The sequence below is a fragment of the Trachemys scripta genome, chromosome 9 (genome assembly GCF_013100865.1).
Source record: "Trachemys scripta elegans isolate TJP31775 chromosome 9, CAS_Tse_1.0, whole genome shotgun sequence".
Taxonomy (NCBI): domain Eukaryota; kingdom Metazoa; phylum Chordata; order Testudines; family Emydidae; genus Trachemys; species Trachemys scripta.
Genome location: NC_048306.1, coordinates 88,899,001 through 88,919,512, shown reverse-complemented (window position 1 = coordinate 88,919,512; position 20,512 = coordinate 88,899,001). Strand labels below are relative to the sequence as shown.

The window sequence follows — 20,512 nt, the reverse complement described above, 5'->3', positions numbered from 1 at the left end:
CCACCTAGTGATGAGTAAATTAAATAAGACTCTTTTCACATATAGAGTACAGTAACAAAAAAATGTGGGCTTTGATAATTTAGGCAATCAGAAATTACCCACCATTCTTTTCAGGGTGGTAAAAACAGCATCTATAGCCAGGGAGCATTTGAATTTTAATTAGTGAAATTGCCATTGTTTGGCACCCTACTGTTATTTTGGATTACTCGGGCTGAAAGGCATCTCTAGAATCAAGCCACAGCGGAAATTGGCTGGCCCTCAAGATAAGCATCTAACTAACAACAAAGGAAAAGCAAAAATGGGTAGATTTAGCAAATCAGAGGTAATCCAGGATCAGATCACAATTAAGGATACTTGAAAACTGAACCCTTGTGATATATGAGGCCAAATATTTGCCCTTTCTAAATAGTGCACTGGCCAGCTTTTGATGAATGGGCCTTCCCAGAATGAGTTTTCTATCTATCTCCTCTCCCAGTGTGATCTGCAGCTTGGAAACAGGACAAGGTTGGGAGAGGAGGAAAACTGTAGATTTAATTATGTTTTCATGCTTGTATTGACTTTACAATAATAATTTATGCTGCTAGCCATGTTCAATAAGGTGCTGTCCGTTTAAACTGAGGTTCTCAAAGGCACTTATTTCCATAAAACTAGACACAACAATCAAGAAAATTACCTCACCCTGCATCTCTGTGATGCATACCATACCTCTTACACTTAAATAAACATGTCCCAACCTTTCTTTTTATTCTACACCTGTTTTTGTTGTTTTCAGTTCTTGGTAAATTACACCTTCTATGCACGTGCATTTAAACAAATGCTGTAGCACTGACCACAACTGTGGAAAACCTGAACCAAAAATACATTTGACTTGCGCTCCCTTAAAAATGAAGTAGAAGCCTACTACAGAAACCATAGGAGTAAGTCAATGGAATGAGAGCCAGTGAATAAGGACTGGTTGCAGGATTGATGAAAAGAAGTTGAAATTGCAGGAAAATATCCCAAAGGATTGTTGGATTATTTATTTTAGGGACAGCAAACGATACCGAGTGTATGTGGTGATCCCGCTGTTGCCTGGATTTGAAGGAGATATTTCAACTGGAGGTGGGAATGCACTGCAAGCCATAATGCACTTCAACTACAGGTACTGTGCACAGGCCAAAAAAGGACACAGTACTCTGAGATCTTTATAGTGATCTCCATGGTTTTGTTGATGTGGTGGTGGTAGTGATGATTTGTACTGTGGTAGTGACCACAGGTTCCAATCAGAATCAAGGCCATATTGTGCTAGGCACTGTACATACATACAGTATGTGGGAAAGAAAAAGAAAATGAACTGTTTATCTGTGATACAGTTTTTACATAACACGGCAACAATTTTTTATATTATTGTTGTTATTTGCAATAGTGACCTTGGACTTAGAGATAGCTAATAAAATCCTTGCTGAGCTCATTGTCTAGCCTGTTTTCTGGATGCATCATAAGGCTCCAAAATAAGTTTGTTTTCTACAAGCACATAGAGCTAGACTTAATTTACTCATACTTGAAATTTCCACCCTTCTTTTAAGAATTTACTACAATTTACTACATATCACTACAGTTTTTTCTAGTTTATCCGTGTGGTTTTGATATTTTTTTAGAAGCCTGACAGTATTTTAGTATCAATTTTCCCCGTGGTTTCAACAGAGCTGCAATTAACATGGCTTTATTTGTTCAACAACAAATATTAGCACCACAACTCTATCTTGCTTTGAGCTCCACCATCATTAAAGAAGACAATTCAGCCCAGAGAAGAGTGCTTTATTTGACTGCCCTGCTGCCCAGCCAGCAGAGAGAGCTCAGAGCTTTATGGTTTTGTCAGCCATAAACAAACTAGGGGGCCCTAGTTAGGTTTCATCAGCAGATCTTGAATTTCTTGCAGGTATCTCTCACAGATTCTGAGATCAGCCTGAGAGGAATAACATGCATTTTCAAACACAGACACCTATATTATACCCTGGAAATACGTGCATAAATACTGATATTTAATGTTCACACAGAGCACAGGAGGCCCCATCTGAAAGACCCACACCCAATAAATTTCATGATGCTAAATATATCTCTTTGCAAGGAGTAAAGGTTGGGGCAGGCCTCAAAGTTTTGTAATCTCGTGCTCCACAGAGCCTGGCGGTAGGGTGGGGTCGGGGAAGCGAGAGATTTTCAAAGGCACAAATGGCAGTTAGGCCTTAAATCCTAATGAAAGTCATTGCAGATTAGGCACATAACTACCAATTATGCCTTTTAAAATCTCCCCCGTAGTCTTTTTCAAAGCTGATGCTCACACTGCTCAGAGATCCCTTCTGGTCCTTGGGACCCCGTGCTCTTCTCTCCTTGTTCAGAAGACAGAAGCAACCCCAGCACAAGAGGGATGGCAGGGGGAGGCTTTGAAAGGGGAAGGAAGTGGTACTGCTGTGACTGCTTTCTGGGGGAGGGACAGCTGAAGGCAGCATGGGTTTATAAGGGAGCCATGCTACCATAGGGGTCGTGAGACCTAGGGACCAACATTGAGAATCCAGTGACCGGCAGAATCATACTTAGGTTATGTCTACACAGAGATTTTTCAGCCCTGTGAGCCTGACTTAGCTGACCCAGGCCAGATGTGGGTTTTTTATCCCCATGTAGACTACAATATCTTCCCCAGCATAAGGTGACCGACCAGAGGTGCATACAAACTTCTATGCCTTCTGTGTTCTACACCCCTGTTGACATTTGTTTAGGAAAAATGTATTCTGAGAATGTCACAGCTCTTCTCTTTATATGGTACTTAAAATGTGTCTTGTGTTTGTGATTAGCACATCAGGACTATCGCTATCTTCACATACCTAATTGTACGTCGTTGCTTCAGATCATTTGTGTTTGTAACTGCCACCTTAATTCTTTCCAGGACCATGTGCAGAGGAGATAATTCTATCCTGGGACAGTTAAAAGCAGAGAGTAAGTGCTTTGTTTCCCTCTCTGTGTGATGTTCATCATTAGGTCTTGAGGACACTAAACTTTGATTGATTAGCTATAAAGCATAAATGAGCTCATCCACTCGCCAGTTATATAAACTTCAATAACATAACATATTGCAATTATGTCAAATATCAAACATCTTCAAAATAAGGAAAACACGCTAGCCAAAAACATCTGTGTATCTGACAAAATATAATCAAGCAGTAAGATCCAATCGATGGCATCCTCGTGGACAAGACTCCCAACATTTATTTCTGTTTAGCTTGATTTTGTGGTCAAGTTGGTTTCTAACATTGGGTTATGCAGCACAAAGATGGAGTGAGGACAATAGAAGTGTGTATTTTATAGATTGTTGGGTGGGGAATTCTTATGTATGATTCTTCACCACTTTTGGATTTCGTTTATTGAGTCATATAGCCTTGGGTTGTTTTAGAGATGGTTTTTTGTTACACTGTTGCTTGGCACCCAACGACCACACAGAGCTAAAACTATTTAATTATAACACTGTTATCATAATTGCTTTCCTGGGGTCAGCCTGCATCCTTAAATTTGCTTGGATGGAAATCAGAGCACCACGAAAAACATGTTTCATAAATACACGTGCCATATAATACATCCTTGATTCATGCATTTTTGTCTAAATCTGAACTGTAGGTCATTTAAAATAGAAAATGGTTTCCATAGCATGTGCAGACAAAAAAATGGTTACAACCTCTTCCCCACAGCTCAGTCAGAGAAAGCAACCAACTAGCCAAATGATTCTCAGTTGTTAGCATCAATTGGAGGTGCTAGTATACAACACAAGGTAGAGTTTGGTCCAAAATGGGAGAATCCCTGGGTAGCCAGTCAAGCTGGCTATATGGATCAGAATGGCACAGAGAGGCATAGCAGAGTAACATCTATTTTAAAGAGACTTATTTACATTCTGTTATTGTTAAGGAGATGTTGAAAGTTAACTGTTTTGCTTTTCCTTGCTTTTATATTACTAATGACCACCTCTCACTCTCCCACCACATTGTCCCTTTTAATCCTCAGTTGGAGATCAGTGGATAAATTACATATCGTTCTGTGGGCTTCGAACATACGCCGAGCTGGACGGAAATCTCGTCACTGAACTCATCTATGTTCACAGCAAATTGCTTATAGCTGATGACAACACTGTCATCATTGGTGAGTAAAACAGTTAATAATAAATAAATGAATTAATGGAGATGTCCTATCTCCTAGAACTGGAAGGGACCTTGAAAGGTCATCGAGTCCAGCCCCCTGCCTTCACTAGCAGGACCAAGTACTGATTTTTGCCCCAGATCCCTAAGTGGCCCCCTCAAGGTTTGAACTCACAACCTGTTATACCAATAGAATAAAAACCAGCAGGACCTTATTAAGAGGGATAAAGCAAAGATGCCACATATATTGTAAATATAATGGTAAAGCAAAAGATAAAAGTAAACAACGTTGTTTGACTACTTATTCCTGTCACTACTTATTCCTTATACACACACACACATAGATAGATAGATAGATAGATTCATTCACACAATCATTCATTCAAGTTCTGTATAGGTGTTATAGTTACCAGCCTAGAAGTTGCTCATGCCAAGTTACTGGCCAGGTTTCTTGGTCATGAGGATGGAGCCGAGTCTGTGTCAGATGCACCTGATGTTCCTGGAGGTTGGCAGCAGAACCAGAGACTCAAAGTCATCAGTCTTGAGAGTCCATTCTTATAGAAATTAATTCCTATGTTAGTCTATGGGAGCTGTTTCATTCTGCTGTTGCTGACTCAATCAGCAGATGGCACATTCCTGGGCACATTCCTGGTGGCTCCAAACTGTCCAAAGTTTGTGTTTCTCATCCTTCCAGGTGATGGGGTGGATCCCAGTTTACCCTGCGGGGGTTGTCTGGTCATCCACTTGACACATTCTTCCACCAATGGATACTCCCTTTCTAGGCTAGCACCTCCCTAACCATTCATGTATATCAAGCATTCATCAGCGTACATTCCATATCTTAACCATATTTTAATTTACTGTCTCCACCACTTTTGGGGTGTGTGCTAATTCATTTGAGACTCCCAGCCTTTAATCACAGAGGGTGGGGGTCTGTCCTAGGAGCGGTTGAATGAAGTGAAAGTCACTTAACGGCTTATAGTGTTTGTTTACATTGTATCAGTTACTTCAAGAAAAAGTCAATTAACTTGTTTGTAAGTTTTACATAGTAATAAAGTATCTTTCACAGGATAGATACAATCAATGGTTTTTACAGACAGTAGCTTACAAGTTTTAACAGAAGACCCAAGAGATTTTTGTACTTGGTGAAACTGTTGGATTTTAAAGTGTGGGGACAAATTATGAGGGGGTCACTGTCACTTGGGGGAATCATTGTTAGTACCTTCTTTAATATCCCTACGAACCCTGGGTTTAGCAGGCCAATGCTCAAACCACTGAGCTATCCCTCAATTGCAGAGGAAATTTGTACCATTTGACTACCCTGACTGAAAAATCCCATTAGATTTCTCTGCCCTGTACAAAGTGCACATGGCCATCACTACTTGCTGTGCTCTCTTCCATTTTACCTGCTAACCCATTCCCTGTGTTGTATATTGAATTTAAATGTAAAGTAATTACGAGTTAATGGAGGAAGCGAGATGGAGGAAGGCTTCTAAAGTGTATTGATTAATTGATAAAGAAATGTGGCTTTGAAATTCCCCCGGCAGTTAAACTTGTCCCACCGCAGGGAATTCTGTCCATTTGTTTTCATCAAACTCAGCTTTAGCCACTAAATTGCAAGAGTTGTCATCTGTTCCTTAAAGAACAGAGTGTGCTGTGAAATTTGGAAGACTTGAGGAACATGTGACCATTAGGAAAATATGTTATAACAAGTCATAGATGTTGTTCATCTGTCTCTCTGTTATTGTATATTTATTATAAGGCCATAAAATAACAACATACGGCCAAATTCAGCTCTGATTTATACCACAGAATACAAGAGAAAAATTTGACCCAGAGTTACTACTATTTCTTTAAAAGAGTTCTTTTCAGCCTGTTGTAGCAGTACGAAGGCTTTGCCCATGAGCATCATAATATTAGGTCTTGTAAGAAGCAGAACGATACTGTCCTCCTCAGAGACAATCCTGGTAGCATACAGCCTTAGATAGGTTGAAGTTTGGATCGGGAGGGTTTTGCTACGTATAGTTGTCTTTTTAATAGTCTTCTTAAGTCTCTAGTATTAAGAACAGCCACAATAGTTTTACTATTGATGATCATAAACACAGGACTAATTCTATAGTGCATCCACCTAAAAGCAGGCAGGCATGGTGATGTGCTATCTGTACGTTTTGCTGTCGTCCAAGGGTATGTCTACCCTGCTGAAAAAAAATAAAAAGACCCACGGCAGCAAATCTCAAAGCCCAGGTCAACTGATTTATGTTTGAGGGGGCTCTCACTCTGGGGCTAAAAATAGCAACATTAATGTTCAGGCTTGGACTGGAGCCAGGGCTCCGACACCAACCCCCTGGCTGGGTTTCAGAGCTTGGGCTCCAAGAATGTCTACACTGCTATTTTTAGCCTTGTAGTGTGAGCCCAAGTCAGTTGACCCAGGATCTGAGACTCGCTGCTGCAGGTCTTTTTACAGTGTAGACATACCCCCAAGAGGCTTGGGCTCAGTGTACCAGCTGTGGAGCTAAATACATCCTCCAGTGCTGCCCCATGCACCTGACACATTCCTACTGAAGTGCCAACATTCTAGTGGAAAAAGCAAGGCCCTGTTTCTGCAGCTGCAGTAGGAGAGCAGTGACACAGATGTTTACAAGCCGGTGAGGCACAAATTTGTCCTACCTTAAATTTCCTGCTGATTAGTTGATTGAAACGTCAATTAATTTGGTTAATTCCTCCCCGTCCCCCAAAAGAAAAGAATTCCATGTGACTGAAGCCCTGAGTGATTGAAGCACATGGGAATAAATTCTTAGTTCAGCTGCATTGTGGAGGAGTGTGAGTATTTTAAGGGGGTTGATTTTATTTTTCCCCTTCTCACTAGCAACTCCTGATAAAGCGGAAGTCAGTATATTCAGTCACTGGGATTACTAAAACTTCTGGGTTTCTTTCTGTAGGAACCCGTTTGTTGCAGGGTTTTTGCTTTGCCTGGCGTGTTTTGTGGGTATATGTTAATTTGCTAAATCCCAGCTATATGTAGTCTCTTGCTGCTCCTTCCCCCACAACAAACTCTTGCCTGCTTTTCTGTGCCATGTTTTTTTTCCCCCTGATCTCTGTGCAGTACAGGTTAAGCTGCAAAGTGCCTAAGTGCATTGTCCATTTTATATATGCAGAGCGATTGTGCACTCACTTTTGGATGTCCAGTCAGTGGGAGATGCAGGAATGGGCACACAAAGTCAGACACTTGCTTAGGGATAGTTGCCAGTTTCTCCCTGACTGTAACAGGATCCTGACACAAACACCCGTTGGAAATAGCTAAGGCATTAGAATGATTCTTGGCTGCACTGGCAGTTAGCTGATCTGTGTTGAATGAGCTGGTTGTCTGAGCCCAGTTCTTAGCATGTGTGTGTCCCCACCATAAAGATCACAATCAGAATCTGAACTAATTGGCACCTGGAAAGAGTGACTAAAGACTGGATGGCCATAGAGAACCTGCCAGGCTTGGAGATGATCTCTGGAGAACAGAATGAAGCACAGTAGCCAAGTACCAGGGAGAAGTTTCTACTACCCATCTCCTTTCTTGTTATTTGGCCAAATAACCTTATTCTCCAGTGCCGTCACTCTGGCATCTTTAAACTGCCATAACTGCACTCAAAACATTTTTAAAGAGAGGGGGGAAGTTATAATTATATATTGGGACGTGTGCATATGTTCTGAAAGAATTGTCTGATATTTTGGCTCTTTACATTTTGCACAATATGTTCTAATGCTACCTCAACAGCACAGCAAAGAATAGAAAAAGAACAAATGTTCCTGTTGGTTAGAATGGCCTCTACACCCCTGCAGGGTACGTTTTCATTGTATTGGCAATACTTGGGAACTGGCATACATGACTCTCCATACATAGAAATGAAAATTTGGCCCCTGGGAGTTTTGGAAGCCTTACTTACTAGTTGCTAGAAACTGGAGTTCTCCACCTCCCTCAGTGCAGTATGACTCAGAAATGATTTCCTTCTTTCTTAACCCCACTCCCCCCCCCCAAAATACCCTGAAGGTGTTTTCTTTTTCTGTTGTTTATTTTAGAAGAAACACTAATGCTGCGTAAGTGGGCTCTGCTGTGCAATTTACTTTAACACTGATTCTGCCTGGGGTTAGGGCACAAATCCAAGTAAAAAAATTTCCTTTCTTTTGTTATGAAATAAATGAAGAAAAGAAATTCCATAGAATTACTTCAAACAAAGAAGCCAGCTTGTGTCATTAAACATATTAAATAAAGACCAAATTAAACTCTGACCCTTGCCCTTGCATGCCATGGTATCGCTCTGCAAAAATAGCTGGAGGCTACTGAGAAATTAAGCTTTAAAACCTTTTGTGTTGGATTCAAAATTGTTTAACCTTCTTTCATGCCCTGGAGTTTATGGAGAATGTGGAGATTTCCCCCCAACCCCTCCATACTGATCTTGGCTTTTTTGTGGCGCTTTAAATCAGAAGTGGCTTTGATGGAGGGTCTGTTCTAACAAATCTTCATCTCGAGACTCTCCATCCTTAGCAACCTAAATTGTTTTGCTAATGAGAATAAAATGGATAATGTTCACATGGCATTTACATTGATCTTCTCCAGTTCCAACAAGTGGCAAAGGTAATTCAGCCTCCTCTCTACCACCTACTGACAAAAGAGAAGATTTTTAACCTATGAACTCCAGTAGTGTTTTATCATTTCCATTGGAAGAGACTGAGGACAATTGAGTTCAGGTCGGCTAAGTCCAGGCAGCTGAACTTGTCATATGCACAGGCAAGGAACCACACAGTGGGATGGTAGAGGGTGGTCGACAGTAAAGTGATGGTGGTAGGATATACACAGAAGAGTGTGAGGTTGGAGGAGAGCTATTCATTGAAACTCTCCTTTACACACAAGAGTGGTGTGTCTTTCTACCTAGTCTCAGGGCATACTGTGAACGCTGGGGCCCTGCAAAGGAAAAGCTGGCAAGACCCCATTCTTAAAGTTATTTGGTGCCTAGCTCCCATAGCTTTGAGGATCTGGTTCTACGTCCTGCTGGTGTTAAACAGGCCTATCACCTTTGTGGTGTCGGTATGTATTGTTTGTGGTGTTATAGTTTCTTTGTTTCCCTTGAAAGGCTCTGCTAACATCAATGATCGCAGCATGCTGGGAAAACGCGACAGTGAAATGGCTATCATTGTGCAAGACACTGAAACCGTCCCTTCAGTGATGGATGGAAAGGACTACAAAGCCGGAAGATTTGCTCAGTCACTCCGCCTCCGGTGTTTTAGGTATGAAACTAGAAACTAATTACGGTGCATGGAAATCTCATGCTAAATTCTTGGGTGCCAGGAAGATCTTACCCACTGAGGTCTTTTCCCAGCAGGTTGTGGTAATTAGTATTTTGTACTTGTGCAGGAAGATGCAGTCCTGCTGCCTTGCAGGGATTGCATTCCTCATTGATTTTGAAAAAGGGGCATCTGTGCAGTTGTCCATAAAGGATACGCACGGGATTAAAGATATGAGTGGGTTTAACTCCCGTAAAATCAATGAACCTACACCCACTAACACATGGACTGAGTTTAGCCTAGATTTCCCAGGCAGTGTCCCATTCCTTCCTTCCCCCCTCACCCCCCAATGACTATTTGGATTACAAATCTTGGGAGTCTGTTTTGGTTAAATTTTTCCTTGACCCCTTCAGTTGGGGGAACGTGCACAGAAGACAATGGAACTTTGCTAAGAAATAAATACGGCCACTGCACTGTATCAGTTTTAGGTGGTGGGGTCTTTTTTTTTTTTGTACTGGGAATTTGTTTAATCAGAGAAGCCATCTGGCATCAGCACAGCTATTTTCTCATTAGAACACTTTTCCCCCCCATTTTCCATCTGGATGGTTTTTAAACATAAAGGAGGAGAAGATAAGGCAGTGCTAAGGTTGACAGACTATTCTGTGTAGGAAATAGCGGCAGACAAGGAAGTCTCAGTGCGCGCAGCACCATCTATTAAGTATTGAGGACGTTATCTAAGGGAACCCTTTTCTTCTTCAGGATTGAGCTGTTGGGTTGTTGTTTTTTTCACATCGAAGAGGGAACGTGCCTAGTGGTTAGAGCAGGGGAACATGAACACAGGGCTCCACTACTGACAGCCTGATTTTGCAGGATGCTGAACCTCTCTTGGGAGATGTATATTCTCGGCTCCCATTGGTGGGACTAACTGGTATTCTGAACTGATGACTTCAGTCCCCTTCCATTATTACCTTCTGGAAAACCTGCGGTTGATTTTGCAGAAGGTTTCTCACATTATGATAAACAATATCCCCATCTTTGTGGTATATGTTTGTGCAATGCCTAGCACAATGGGGCTGCAATGCAAATAATAATAATAATAATTAATAATAAAAAAAAATAACAGCATGGGTCCTTTGAGTTTTCGTTTTTGGATGGTGTTCTAGGGTCACTTAACTCAATAACTGCACATGACTGGTTTTGTTACCTGCTGGTTTTGTTTTCCTCCAGAAGAAAGAAGCTGATTACAAAGATCACATTCCTGTTTATGAAAATTCTCTGGTGGGTTCTGTGTTACCTTCCAATGACATCAGTTCTTTCCCCCTCCTTTTCAGGGTTGTTCTTGGTTCTTCAGCAGACTTCAGTGCTGATCTTCAGGATCCAGTCTCTGACAGATTCTTCAAGGAGGTGTGGGTTTCAACAGCTGCCCGCAATGCCACGATTTTTGACAAGGTGAAGTACCTGGCTCGTTTTCTCTTTTTGCTTCGCTGTTGATAGATGTAAAGGAGAGAAGAAACATTTTGGTTTTGTGGGAGAGGGACTGGTGGGGCGGGAGGGTTCAATCTCTAGATCTCATCAAGATGTTTTGAATACTGAAATTACACAAGCTATGAGCAGCAAAAGGCCACATCAGCTGAAGGGTTTTCTTTTGGCATAACTTTTTGGACCCTTAAATACCGTTGGCAGGCAAGCAAGGTAGCAACTCTGATTGTCCTCTCATTTATATACTGATTTTACAGAGTATTGTAGTTCCAATTTCTGGAGCTCTTGATTTACATCAGCATGTGTTAGGAGAGAATTGGGCCCTGTAAGAAAGAATCATCTATTTGCCCGTATGCAAAGCAGGGCTCACTGATAAAGCAAACTCGCTATTGCTAATTTTGGATAATCTCCTGGAGGGATCAGGAAAAGTCCCCAGAATCCTAATTTGCAAACTCCAGTCTTTTGCGATTGCTGTACAGATTTTCTCACAAAGGCGGGTGTACAAATTGTTAAGCTCCCCAGGCTCCATTAGCCAATTCACTTAAATATATATGAAGGTGTTTACAGTAGCATCAGTTTCCACTGTGGAATGCATGTCGTGATATTTTCCTCTATGTTTATGTGCCACCTCCTCTTTCCATTTCAAATCAGGTGTTCCGATGCCTTCCCAGTGATGAAGTGACTAATTTAGCCCAGCTGCGTGACTTCATTGCCAAGTCAAAATTGATAACCCAAGATGCTGCAAAAGCAGCAGAAGAATTAAAGAAGATTCATGGATTTCTAGTGCAATTCCCCTTTCGTTTCCTGGATGAAGAAAACTTGCTGCCTTCTGTTGGAACAAAAGAATCCATGGTGCCCATGGAAGTTTGGACTTAGGATGATTTAGACTTTAAAGTCTGGTTCCTTGGAGACAGTTTGCATACCTGATGATTTCAGGAAGCTTTGTATTGCCAAGGTAGCCACTGAAAAGGTCTCCATCAAACTAATGTGCCTTTCTTAAGGATTTTGGTGGAACAGCTTCAGACAAAATGACACTGTTATGGGGAGGGAAAGAAAATTTGGCACTTATGATCATTGACAAGTTCTATTAATTGAAAAGAACAATACTTCTTTACAGACATATTCTAAGCACCTTAAAGATGCAGGCCACTCCTATGAAGGGAGACAAATCATAATGTATATTACTACTGCCAGCGTGATCATACATGTACAGTGATTGTGATACCCAGGAGTTGTAGGCTGTTTGTGCTTTCTAAATCTTTGTGTGCTCACAGTTTATTACTTAGCTGGAGTTACCCTCTTCATCATCTCTGTTTCGTATCCCCTTAAGTATTCCCTCACTGCTTACACCTCCATAATGGTTGGGAAACGTTGCCTGAGGCCAACTCAGGTGTTCCTATGATCATTGCCTATCGAGCTTAGATGTTACATTGCATATATGGCAAAAGACTAACACTCTTATGTCAGAATCAGTGGTGCTGTCTCGTCTCCTGGCCCCAGGGGAAAACATTGGTTTTTTTACTACAACTACAGCAATCAACATTCCTCATGCTCAGCATGGCACTGTGGAGATCTCCATGAGGGGCAATCCCTAATGGAGATTGAGGTGATGGGAATCTCTTGAATTCTGTTTTTTCAGGGTTTGCAGAACTTGTTTGAGTTCAGCAACTCTTTTTCTTACTATCTAAACTATAATTTTTCCCCAAGGGAGAATCAACTTTTTAACCCTACATTTTTCTAGCTGAAGGAAATCCTGCTGCTATGTATTAGGGAGACGAGAATCCGAAAAGCTAGGTTGGCAAAGCTGGGTCCTCTGTTTGGATCACAGAGCTGTGGGTATACACTGCATTAAATTCTTAGCGCTTTCCCCTGCTTCCTTTTCCACTGTTTCACCTATAAGGAACAAGAACCTAGTAACAGTTGAGTCAGAGTTGAAATTTTGAGCTGACGCTGTTCAAGGTTGATCAAAAAGAACAGGAGTACTTGTGGCACCTTAGAGACTAACAAATGTATTAGTCTCTAAGGTGCCACAAGTACTCCTGTTCTTTTTGCGGATACAGACTAACACGGCTGCTACTCTGAAAGGTTGATCAAAGTTACTCATACTGAGTTCGATCACCCTCCAAAGGCTAGTGGGGAGATAGCACTGAACTTGTCTCTGGGACCAGCTCCAGTAATGGGAAGACATGGTTTTGAACAGTCTCTGCAATGCAGAAATGTGACTCCATGTCATCTGAGGGATTGATAAACTCACTCTACATGGTCAATCTTTTTGCTTTCCATTTACTAATACGAGTGGCACAATTAATAAGAAACTCAGAACACTGGGTTCCTATCTGGAGAGAGTGAGAAGCTGAGACTCCCATCTCTGAATGCAGAATGTTAACTGATTCAGTGGGAGTGCCATTCACCAAGCAAGGGCAAATGTGGCCCTTAATCTGTGATCCAGTAAAAGCCTTCACTATGCCTTATACATAAGGCTTACGAACTTTCATTGCAATTTTTCTCTTTGCTAAAAAATTCCAATGATTATAAGTAAATTTGTCCTTAAAAAAAAAAAAAAAAAAAAGTTTGACAGGCTTCCAACATGCATTCATTAGTTTATAAAAAAAAATCATGGCACCCTTTTGAAAGATATGTGCCAATTGTGTTTTGGGCATATCTTACATTTAAGCTGATTGCTCTATATATTTTAAGAAATGTAATTCGGCATAGAGTCATTTTCCAACACTACATCACATTAATAAGTAACAAACACTAACATTCCTCAAGGGCAGCCCAAGTCCGAACTAGTTGCTATGTTTTGTGTTACTTCATGCTCATATTTTATAGATGCAATTAATTAGTGATATGGACAGGACTCACAACCATTCCTTATACTCGGTGAACCAGTGGTCTATTTAATGTGTCAATAGTGCATGCACAGCTTTTATGAAGTAAACTGCAATGTGTTTATAGGTACTGTGATTTTGTGAAGTGCACTGCAGATAACTAGGTTCCCTCAAGATTTGTTGAGTATTGTTATTTAAAATCATATTTGTTGTTTAAAATGGGACACAGGGCTGACCTGCCAGCTCCTGTGCTAGAGAAATATGCTATCAGGTAACCACTGCAAAGCTAGGAAACTAAAACATCAAAATACTTTTGCTTTTAACACTAGCCTAAGGCTTTTAATGTCACGCAAAAAACTGTTGGCCATTTTTAGTTTGAACAAAACTGCCAATATGAAATAATTATAGCCTGCTATATATTACCATTAAACCACACAAGTATAGAGTCATAGTTGAAAGAGGCCCAAACCAGAACAGCATATTCATTCACACCAGACCTACAACCAAACCTAAAGAAGCATATAATGCTCCTATCATCTTCTATGGCTCCTATCACCATAGTACCTGAGCATCTCATGATCGTTACTGAATCCTTACAGCACCTCTTTGAAGTGGTATTGAAACTTTGTGGCTTCATAGGTAACGTGACCCAGCTTGTACCCCGGATTGTCTTTCCAAAACTGCAATGCAGCTGACGTGCAAAACCCAAGCCATGAGGCATTTGCCCATCTCAGATGATGTTAGGGGTCTGATGTCAACCCATGCAGCCCAGGAATTTTGAGTTAGTATTGAAACACCATTCTTAATCCACCCCCTTTGTACTATACATTGGCTTTGCAGCATTTGCGGCATATAAAATACCTCATTACTTGAAGATCTTGCCACTGCCTGAAAACAGAGGGTGGATTCACCCTTGCGCATAGAGTTAGCACAGGATCTATGCAGCCCTTTAAATAAGGCTTAAATAGAATTAAAGTAATGTATAGGCATTGCCCTGGCTCTCTGCACAGGAGTGAATTCTGCTCCGTGGGAAAGGATAGGCTAAGAAATTCTTCATTTTGAATTTCCCTGATTTTGTTGGTTGCCAGACTCTTGACGTTAACGGAACACCTTTATTTTATTTTCCTTTCTGGATGGAGGGAAAAGAAAGAAATATTAAGAAGAAGAAGAAAGCCAAGACAAAACTTTGCCATTCCCCATACTCTGGGGAATTGATGCATCTTGAAATTCAATATTTTTCAATGGAGTCATTCAAATGCTGCCAAGATTCTGGAATTCTCTTACACTCTTAGGCCCCGACTCTGCAAGCTGCTCAGTATGGATGGGCACCTACGTCCATGAATAGTTCCATTGATTCCAGTGAAGATTCACACTACGAGTCCAGGGTTCACAAATGCAGAACAACTTGCAGTATCAAGGTACATTACAGTACACGGGCCTACGAGTAGTCACAAGAGGAAGTATTCTGCTCTGTAGCCTTTACAGTGCAATATGTGCCCTCACATCATTCTTCATACATATTCACAGCCTACACAGAAGTTGGTGTCTTTTGTGAATGGCTGTTAATTAGACTTTTCTTTCACATGCTTTGAGGCCACAGCAGGGGTGATGTTTAACACCTGGTCTCTGCACATAAACAGTCACCACTCTTTAGTCCTTAATAGCCTGGCGGTTTTACTTTTACTTTGAATACCCAAAGCAAATCATGGCGTAATCATTTGCAAATGTACGGTACTGTAAGCAGTGATGCTGTTTTTAGTGATAGTAGTTCCTGAAATATGTGAACTGTTTTTGTGTCTTTTATTTTTAAAAAATTGTAAAAAAAAAAGGAGGAAAAATCTCCTCCAGACTCAGATTTTATATTTCATGATTCAACCTGGATGGAAGATTTATGGTGGCTATTCCTAAGCAGGTGCCAGTGCGAGAATTCAGCGTCACTTCTTACCATACCTGTATATATTTTTAAAGAACGGGATATTTTAATATATGTTTTGTTGTATAGCTGCAGGATTGGACTTACTTTTTAGCATAGAAGATTATGCATGGTAAAAAAAAACCCCATGAAAAATAAGATTTTCGTAATCTAAGCACTTGATTATTAAAATAATTTGTACCAAAAAAGCCACCCATTGCTATGCAGGAGATCCCGGACTTTTGGCTCAGCTTCTGGGCTTGTACTCCCCAAACTAGCTGACGCTGAGCGTGCGCAAGGGCAGCACACTTAAGGTATGTCTACACTGCAGCTGGGAGTGAAGCTCCCAACCCGGCAGACAGACTCACGCTAGTGGACTCAAGCTAAGCTGTGGACGTTGTAGCTCAGGATGGGGTCTCAAGTCCCCCTAGGCTTGACAGCCCATGCCACAAAGTTCATGCTGCTATTTTTAGCATGCTAGCTCAAGTCCTGCTAGAATGAGTCTGTCTGCCCAGGTTGGGAGGCTAGTTCCTAGCTGCAACGTCGACATACCCCTAAGGTCTAATCCTGTCTTCAATGAAAGAGGCTTGCCATTGGCTGACATGACAACAGGATCAGTCCCAAGGGAAGGAAGTGCCTTTTGTCACTCGGCGTCCTCTCTGGCCTTTGAGCAAGCAGCACAGACAGCCTTGGAAGGGAGTCCAGCAACATTTTAGCTTAGGCCAGGTCTACACTAAAAACTTTTGCCCATACAATAATGTCGACAAGGGGTGTGATTTTTTTTTTTAAATGACATTTTTATACCAGCAAAAGCCCAAGTGTAGATGCTGGTAAACCGGCAAAAGCATATTTTTGCCGGTAGAAGCTGTGCCCACACTAGGAGGTTTGTCAGTATAGCTATACTGGCATAACTATGCCAGCTAACCTTTTCTAGTATAGACTAAACCTCAGAAGCATGGTGGCTAGGGCAGCAAGATGAAATGTAAGAGCAATTAGAAATGGGAGGGATTCATAAACTATAACAGGAATTTGGGTAAACTCCTGGGACCTATCCCAGAAGCACTGCTGGGGAATGACCCCAGTGAAGGTGATGAGAGTTCTGGTGGGGACTGGCACCAGAGAAGGATCAATATAGCTGTACATTTCCTTTGTCATATTAGGATCCAGGCATATTTTTAAAATTAATTTCAAGTTTTAGGCCGTAATCTTACAGCCCTTCTTCTGTCCCATTGCCTTCAGCGGGAGTTTTGCTTAAGTGAAGACTGCACGATTTGCCCTCTCTGATATTTTTAATGTATCCTTCTACTCAAATTATGTGATTATCTGCCTTAAAAGGAGACATCTACATTTTTATAGGTGTTTGTACAGTTATTACACAGTATGTGCGTTTTATTTAAAAATCAAGCAGAGGCAGTTTTGGGACGTGAAAAAAAGTCGGTATGACCCTTTACAGTGTAAAGTTTACATGACTGCTTTTGGTTTACTTTTGGTTTTTTCACAACTTAGGGCCAGCTCCGCTGTTGGTGTAAATTTAAATAGCTCCATTGACCTCAGTGAAGTTCCACCATTTCAAAACCAGCAGAGAATTTGGCCCAGCGTGCCTCCTGACCTATGATACGCGCAAAGCAAGAGCCGGCACAGTGCCATCTTAGGTGTGCAATAGGACAAGGCGGGCATCTGCCATACTAGCCACAGGGCTCTTCTCACCCATGCTGAGCCCCACCGAAATCCAGACCCTTGTAGATTCAGGGTGTTAGTTAGGAGTGTAACTCCATCGCAGTGAATGAATGTTAGGGTGACCAGACAGCAAGTGTGAAAAATCGGGAGGAGGGGTGGGGGATAATAGGAGCCTATATAAGAAAAAGACCCAAAAATCGGGACTGTCCCTACAAAATCCGGACATCTGGTCACCCTAATGAATATACTCAATGTAAAACCAGTGTAAATTAGATAGAATTAGGCTCACAGACTGTAAATCTAAAACTGAATGCAATAGTACTTTTTTTTTTTTTTTTGGCCTTCTTTTCTTTTTTCTTTTCAAGCACTTGTGATCAGTTCATTTTTAACCTACCAGTGCAGTTTCATAAGATAACATAGATATTGTGAGTAATTCGTATTTATCTGGCTCTATCCTGACATGCAGGAAATGAGATAATTTTTAAATTCACAGGTCAAGAAATGTACAAGGTTCCGCTAACTAAACTAATTGATAAAACAAGAGCTTCCAAAATATTTGTGCTTCAGACGTACAAGGGTTGACGTGATTCCGAATCGCTGTACTTCTCCGCTTTAGAGTGATAAATTGTGAACACATTGACTGCTCCTTCTGTGAAGGGTTTTGAATTGACAGTTTTGTGTCCCTGTTTCTGCTAATGGCTGCTCCCTTCCCTATCCATTACTGTATTTGGTAAATAGATATATATTAAGTGATTTAAATATAATGTATCAGAAACATTTGGGTGATGACTTTTCATTTTAAATGGCTTTTGGAATGATCATAGTGGACCTAATTCTGCTTTTGCACCAAATGAAGAAAACTTCCTTGGCAATCAGTGGATCTCCATGGCAATGTAAAGACAAAGCAGACTCAGGGTGAAAAAAATCATTACAAATGCAGCCCAAGATAAAGTTACCACTGGGACAAGGGGATTGCTAACTTGTCTATAGTCAATGAAAACCAATATATTTTAAAGGAACATGGCTATAAGAACCCTGAGGTCTAGAACCAGGGTGTGTGGGGTTCCCGGCAGGCACTACATCCTTGTTGCAACCAGGAACCCAGTCAGGGCTGTCACCAAGAAGTACTGCAGGAAGTCCTACCTAAGAGGCAGGAATGGCAGCCCTCTGCAATTCCCTGGTTGGGTGGCACTCCCTATGTAAACCAGGAAGCCATTTCTGGGAGTTTTTTGAGCAAAGCAGATCTTTGGTGTGTGCTTCTGCCCTAGAATCTTCCTCACCAATCCTTCCTGTGACTCACCTTGATCCTGGCTCTTGACTTTGGCTCAGCTCCTGACTCTGATCTTGGTTTACTGACTTTGGCTTAGGACCATTACTAGGGTGACCAGATGTCCCGTTTTTAAAGGGACAGTCCCATTTTCTGGGACTTTTTCTTATATAGGCACCTATTACCCCCCACCTCCGTCCCATTTTTTCACAGTTGCTATCTGGTGACCCTAACCATTACTGACCCCAGTGAAGAACCCTGGCCCAGCCTCACCCTGATTCTCATTCCATGCTCGCAGTTTGGTAATGGACTCTGACTTTGCAGTTTGATCTGCTGTGGCCCTGAATTGATCTCTGACCTTGGGTCTGATACTGAGCAGCTCACTTTGTGCCCACAAACTGTCCATGACCCGGTCCTGACAACTACACTCAAATCAGGCCCCAAATTTAGATTTTATGAATACGAGCTTTGTCACGCAGTAGAAATGTTTCTATCATTGTTTAAATCAGTGTTTCGCAACTCGTGGGTCCCATCCTGTAGGAGGTCACAAAAGGCAGTCACCGGTTGTGAGGCATTGAAACTTTTATTACCATCTAAAGCAAAGAAAATCTTGCTCCCCTCATACCCTCCCTCATCAAGGTCAAGTATTCTTTGTCAACCTCTCAAAATACACACCAATGAATTATATGAGCTGCGCATTGTTATCATTTTTTTACTCTCACTTTTATAATAAAATAAATGTAAGGAGATTGTGAAAAATTTGACTTTGAATAAGAGGTGGCCAACCTGAAAAGGTTCAGAAACATTGGTTTAAGGTAGCTAATGGAAATATTTTTTTAAAACTGCCCTTTGGTGGTTGCACCCCAAACATTTTAGCCCCGAGAACCTGAAAGTGAAGCTTACTATGGGAGAGTCAGGATAGCCTACTGAATAGGGCATTGGATTGTGACTTTGAAGACCTAGATTATAGTCCCAGTTAGTCTACTTGCCAGCTGATTGACCTTGGCCAGGTCAAGTCACCGCTTTGTGCCTCAGTTTCCCCATCTGTAAAATGGGGATAATAGTAGTAATGTCCTTTGTAAAGCACATTGAGTGCTACTGATGAAAAGCACTGCATAAGAGCTAGGTATTTTTATTATTATTATACACAAAAGTGAAGCTGACTTCACTGAGGTTGCTTTGTCCAAGCTGAGAGAAACAGCAAAAGTAAAACAACACAGATGGGAAAATTTGACTTCTATTTTAATAATCCAAAGGTACATCTGCAAGGAAATTTGTCTCTTTCTAACATGGCTCTTAAATTGTCTGTCCATTTTAAAGCTGAATAAAGGAAGCTCTGAGTTGAGAGAGAAAGGAGCAGGGTCTTGCTGACCTCCATGAACAAAGCAGCCATGGCATATTCAAACCCTTTTGCAAAAACAAAAGCGTGCTAATTCTCTGTTTCTTATGCTTTACCCGCCCTTCCAGTGCCCCAAGGCTATCTCTGACTTCAAACCTTTCCAATACAATCTGTTCCCTGGATAAACACAATAAACCAAGATAAGGCAGCAAGGCCTTTCAACGAGGCAGGATGCGGCTGGGACTAAAGTAAGCAGCTCTTGATTGACACCTTAAGCCTTTTCTGCCCTGACTTCTAAATCTCACAGCTAATTATATGCTTCCTGCATCAAACTTCTATGATCTTGGAAGTGAAGATAACAGAGAAGAACAATAGTAACACTGAGGCCTGTCAGTCACTTCTTGGTCATGGAAGGACTGGCTGGAGATGTTGCAATGATTATTATTATAATGTACTGTGGACACGCTTAAAAAGTCAGCGGTTGTCTACAACGACCACAGTTATTTCCTATTCGAAGTGCAGGCGAAATCTGTGTTATCTCAATGTGCAGTCATGTTGGTGTAGAATTAGTTTACAAGAAGA

General features: G+C 41.3%; 1 protein-coding gene across 4 annotated transcripts in view; it reads left to right on the top strand.

The window, feature by feature from the left end:
• The window catches only part of PLD1 (phospholipase D1), a 123,476-nt gene extending 111,689 nt beyond the window's left edge, over nucleotides 1-11,787 (top strand). For 3 of the 4 annotated variants that reach the window (XM_034780859.1, XM_034780861.1, XM_034780860.1), the window contains 6 exons: nucleotides 1,028-1,141; nucleotides 2,921-2,970; nucleotides 4,027-4,161; nucleotides 9,275-9,428; nucleotides 10,757-10,874; nucleotides 11,556-11,780. In XM_034780859.1, coding sequence (XP_034636750.1) covers nucleotides 1,028-1,141; nucleotides 2,921-2,970; nucleotides 4,027-4,161; nucleotides 9,275-9,428; nucleotides 10,757-10,874; nucleotides 11,556-11,780 — 796 coding nt within the window. Of the gene's footprint in view, nucleotides 1-1,027; nucleotides 1,142-2,920; nucleotides 2,971-4,026; nucleotides 4,162-9,274; nucleotides 9,429-10,756; nucleotides 10,875-11,555 lie in introns of all 4 variants that reach the window. The other variant, XM_034780858.1, reaches the window with a different exon arrangement.
• Nucleotides 11,788-20,512: the final 8,725 nt, after the last annotated feature.